The 5,498-nt window shown below is 36.5% G+C and overlaps 1 protein-coding gene across 1 annotated transcript in view; it reads left to right on the top strand.

The window, feature by feature from the left end:
- Positions 1-5,498, top strand: part of LOC102869221 (cubilin-like) — a 396,294-nt gene that overhangs the window by 108,852 nt on the left and 281,944 nt on the right. Inside the window, exons 23-25 of the mRNA XM_006894323.1 lie at positions 1,865-2,051; positions 4,349-4,509; positions 5,088-5,269. Of these exons, the coding sequence (XP_006894385.1) occupies positions 1,865-2,051; positions 4,349-4,509; positions 5,088-5,269 (530 nt within the window). The remainder of the gene's footprint in view (positions 1-1,864; positions 2,052-4,348; positions 4,510-5,087; positions 5,270-5,498) is intronic.

Genomic DNA, 5,498 nt, shown 5'->3' with positions numbered 1-5,498 from the left:
ATTATTAATTTTAATAGACATTTACAGAGGTTTTGGATTTCCATTCATTCATTGCTGCACTTTTCTCCCTGCCCACCCTCCCCACCAGCTCACTCCCCCCTCCGAAGAGAAAATGAAAAAAAAATTCCTTCATTAGTATGTTTTCTAATCAACTGACCAAGTAGTTAACTTCCAAATTTCTTGGCATAGATTAATTAGTAAGGAAAACCAGGGCTGCATCTTTTTGTTAATACATGTCAGTTGGTATTCCATTAATTACTGAGGCTTTTTTATTTGCCAATGCCTTCAGTGCAGCTTTAATTTCTTCCTTCGTTACTACTGGTTATTAATCATATGCTACTTCCTGAAATGGTCTAATATCAACTTATTCTTTTTGGTGCAGTGACTCTATGTGTTCCTTCTATCTTCTTATGATGCTTCATGCATGATTCAAGATTTTGCCTCTTGAATCTTACCATATTACAACTGGAGACTTGAATGTCTTTTTTCTAGTTCTTTTAGGTTGATAAACGCAGAGCTGAGTTCTGCCCTTTCAATTTCCTAACTCCAGCTCCTTGCACATTTTGTTTGAATACTTTGCCTTCATGAACTGCCTGTGGGAATCTTTTGCTCATCTCTTTTGTCTCAGCATTTCCCCCCTTTCTTTTGGCTTTTTGACATTTTAGTGAAATTTTTAGAATCTCTTCTGATACCCCTTTTGGTCTTTCTTCCATATCTACTCCTTAGGTAGGTAGACCACCAGGAAAGTTAAGCGTTCCACCTGCTGCAGCTGTCAATTCTCCTTATTTCTGCCAATTTATCAGTGGCTGCAGCAGTAATACAGACATTGAAAAGGGAAGGTGGAAGAAAGTGTGCAACAATGAATGAAAAAAATTTTTTATGTGCACTTATTACGGTATTAATGCAATAGTCAAATCACCTACTAGCCTAGGTCACAGAAAGCAATATAGAGGTTGTGATATATATTTGTCCCCTTTAGTATATAAAGTTGACCTATTAACATACTATTTGTGTTTAAATTTTCAGTTTTTTTCCTTTAATTTTTTTCTATTAAATTTATTTTAATGAAAGTTTCCAGAGACTTTGGAATTCCATTCATTCATTGTTCCACTTTTCTCCCTGCCCACCCCTCCACCTTAATTCACTTTTCTTTTTGAAAAATAAAAGAAAAAATTCTTTCACTGTTATTCAATCCCTCTCCACCCCCCAAGTTCACTCCGCTACGCTACCTTTAGTCTCTGCTTTTTCTGTTGATTTTGAAAAATAATGATGATTATTATAATTTATTGGATATCTGTAATAAAAAGTAGTTATTATCCTGTTATAGAAGCAGGGAGACAGAAGTTTGTGGAGGTAAATTTAACTTGATCACATTTACGTAGCCTGGTGATGTTTGAGCCGGGCTTTGATTAAAGATCACTCTGATCCCACATTCTCTTGTTTTTGTCACCTTTGGTTTAGGTACATGCTTTGTTGACTCATTTTTTCTTTGGTGAAACTTTGTAAAGGAAGACTGAGAAAAGAACAGAGCTGAATAAATTATAGGTTAACCTGAAGATTTATTTGATTGAGTTTAATTTTAAAAGTTCACTGTAATTTGCACAGATTAGGAAAATTGTAATATGTGATCTAATTGTATAAAAATTTCTACTGAACAGGTTAACTTTACTAATATTTTATTTCACCTTGCCTTTGAGATTTCAAGATACTTTGTTTCAAAGTGAAGTTATTCTTCGAACAGTCCAGAATAGCCTACTGAAAATCAAGGATATTGGCACAAATTAAATATGTTACTAATATATTTTACTTGTAGCACAAAGTTTTCTCATTTCTCTGTGTTGCTTATGTCTGTTTTCTTTCACAGCATGTGTAGAAGACTATACAGGTGACTATGGAACATTCAGTTCTAAAAACTTCCCCAGTAACTATCCCAACAACTGGGAATGCATTTATAAGATCACGGTGGGAACTGGTCAACAGATTGCATTGCATTTTACAAACTTCTCATTGGAGGAAAGCATTGGTCATTGCGCAGATTTTGTGGAAATCAGGCAAGCTCTTTTATTTATGCCACTATAATCATTCCTGGTATCACCTGTAAGATTACAGAAAAAGCATTTCTCTGGAAAACGTCCTGTGTACTTTGCAAGAGATAAAAGCCAGTGGTTATTTTTATCTGATTCTCTTATAGGGAATAAGTGAAAATGAACTCAGATTTGATTGTGTACTTTGCAGTCAGCTGACTCTGGCAAATTGTCAGGGGTGGTAAATCACAGGAGAGGAGATTGCCTATCCTTCTTCTGTGGAGCAGCCGGGAAATTCAAACTGCATGCCTTTGGATTGACAGTGCAGCTTCTTAGGAAGCCCCTGGAGCACCTTTAGTTTCTATTAGGGTTTTCTTAGAGTAAACAGATGTCCTGCTGCTCTCGACATAGATTCTTAGTATTGATGAATACATTCTTTCTTTAAGTAAAATTAACTGAAATTTTAAGTTGTCCACCTAGTGTAATCAAATCACAATAAACCAAGATGGTGATCTTAAAGATAATCAAAGGTTTTTTGTGTTCAGATAATAGGAATCTGGATTGGCAAATTTTAATTAAAAATATTTTTTCATTCATTTTTTTTGGCATTTTAAAATGTCAAAGTGTTTTAAAAATTACATTTTTAGTAAAAGACAATGAATTTATATGTTGATAATTAGTCAGATAATTAAGTATCTACGGCACATAACAAATTAGACTAATTTATTATTAATATATTAGTAATAAATTATGCAGTCTTTATTATTTGCCATTTCAAATGTCTAGTTTCTTTTTTATTTCAGTTGTGGTGAAAATATGCATGGCTAAACAACATCTGCCAATAACATTCTTTTAAAAAATATTAATTTGTATAAATTAGCCACTACACTTTACACTAAGGCCCCAAAGGGCCTGACAACAAGTTGAGTTCATTACACAGCATCTCTCCAGTGGGTTATGAAGACCATAAGTATTAGAGAGAGGAAACTGTTCATCTGGTCCCTCAGAAGGGTTGATGGACAAAAATCACTGTCGATAAGCAGGTGTTTTCTTAGTAATACAGCAAGATGCAGACTATATTTCAGTGCTGAGACCCCCACCCATTTTTTTCACCTGAAAATGTGTGAATTACAAACGAGGTCTAAGACTCTAAAAGCTCTTAAGAAAAGGAATATAGGAAATTTTGTTAAGTATAGTGAAACTTTGGACTTGTTGCCAGGAGGTGCCATCCGTTGGAAAATGGCATCATGCTTTGAAAAAGTAGAGGGTCAGAGAAATAACATCAAAGAGATGTAGTGACACAGTAATGGCAAATGTGGCTTGAGTATGGTGGAGATTGTTAGGATGACACAGGATAGGGCAAGGTTCTGATCTGCAGTTTAGAGTCTCCGTGAGTGTAGCCCATTTGATGGTCTTTAACAACAGCATCACATTTTTAAAAACTGCAAATTGGCAAACATATAATGTGGTTGTTGTTGTTATGTACTACTGAGTTGCCTGCGACTCATAGTGACCCTATATACAACAGACCTCAACCCTGCTCTATCTTGTGCCAATCTTATTGTTTCTGATACACCTACTCCATTATCCCAGTCACTGAATCAATCCATCTCATTGAGGGTCTTCCTTCCTTTCACTGTCCCTTCACCCTCCCAAGCATGACCTCCCTCTCCAAGTATTGATCCCACCTTGCAACATGTCCAAAGTATGTCAGACAAAGCTTCAGAATCCTTGCCTCCAAGTAGCAGCCTGCTTCACCCTCTCCAGGGTGTTTGTTCTCCTAGCAGTCCATGCACCACCGCTCAAAGGCATCAATTCTACTTCTGCCATCCCTAGTCATTGTCCAGCTTTCAGATGCATAGCAAGTAATTGTAAAGACCATGGCCTGTATCCTGTACACCTTAGTCTCTAGACTGACATTATTCCTCTTCAGTACTTTGGAGAGGTCTCTGACAGCAAATTTTCCCAATGCAATTTGTCTTTTAATTTCCTGGCTGCTGGTACCAAGAGTGTTGATTGTAGGGGCAAGCAAACTGAAGCTGGTAGAGGCTTTTACTTTTAACAGTAAAGATTAAACATGTTTTTAAAATTTTTGCCCAGTTCTATAAACTGTCATGTCAGACTTAATTGACAGATGTTCTTTACTAAGTTTTAAGGTTTTCTATAGCATATAAGAAAGTAAACAAATAAAAACCTGAAATTGTGTTTTTTAAGACTATTTAATTGACCTAAACTGACCTCTTTATAACCCTGAATTCAAATTGTGTATGATAAAGTGTATTGTCAATAATTTAGTGAATTACAAAATACATGTTTTATAACAGAGATGGCGGCTATGAAAATTCACCACTCATTGGCACATACTGTGGTTCAAATCCACCTCCAACAATCATCTCTCACAGTAACAAACTATGGATAAATTTTACAAGTGACTTAGTATACTCAAGTTCTGGATTCTCCGCTTACTGGGATGGATCAACAACAGGTAATTGGCAAATGGTTCTCTTGCTTTAGAGAGTCTATTGTGAGGTTTGTTCCTCTTGATTCTCAGATTGTACTAGTCTGTCACTTGTCTATATTTTTCTCAAAATGGTTTTGCCCTCACTATTTGGAACTGAGAGGAGCTCTAGTGGCCTAATAGGGAAGGAGTTACATGCCCAACCCAAAGGTGTATGTTTTGAATCCACCGTCTGCTCCTTGGAAGAAAGATGGGCGGTATCCTCCCATATAATTTACAGCCTGCATAAACTTACTGGAGCTATTAGTGGGTTCAACTCAATGCCCAGTTTTTGAGTATTTGTAATAAACTTCAACATTGTCTGTATTTCTGAACATGGGAGGGGAAGTATTCTAGTATGCTTCATCAAGCTAGACATTTGAATTAGAAAAAGGAAATTGCATTGCAATGAGTAGGGAGCAGAGGCTAGCTACTTTGTTGTGATGCACTATCATTTGACAGCTTGGTTTAAAACAGAAAGCACTGCCATCAATTTTATATAGGTGAGAAGATTCACTTTTACCAGGAAAGAAAAGATGTTGTCATTCCACCTTTTTCCTTTTCAGGTTGTGGAGGCAATCTCACTACTCCCACAGGCACCTTCACGTCCCCCAACTACCCAATGCCATACTACCACAGCTCTGAATGCTACTGGTTATTGAAATCCAGCCATGGAAGCCCATTTGAACTGACTTTTGAAGCTTTCCACTTGGAATATCACCCACAGTGCACTTTAGATTATTTGGCTGTATGTATAATTTTTCCATTATATTGCTATGTGCACAGGATAGGACAAGTTTCAGTCTGTTGGTCACGGGATGATAATTTTTTTTTTACAGGATGATAATTAGTTATGTCCAACTTTAGGTTCCTCAGTTCCTTGAGTTTAAGAAATGCTGAGCGAGTTTGGCCCTTTTGATTTTCTGACTCCAACTCCTTGCACATTTCATTGTAATATTTTATTTTGTCATCCTGTG

The sequence above is a fragment of the Elephantulus edwardii genome, unplaced genomic scaffold, assembly GCF_000299155.1.
Source record: "Elephantulus edwardii isolate Elephantulus edwardi_28Jun2011 unplaced genomic scaffold, EleEdw1.0 scaffold00139, whole genome shotgun sequence".
Classification (NCBI taxonomy): Eukaryota; Metazoa; Chordata; class Mammalia; order Macroscelidea; family Macroscelididae; genus Elephantulus; species Elephantulus edwardii.
The sequence above is the reverse complement of the archived record's forward strand: the minus strand, read 5'-3'. Positions and strand labels throughout refer to the sequence as shown.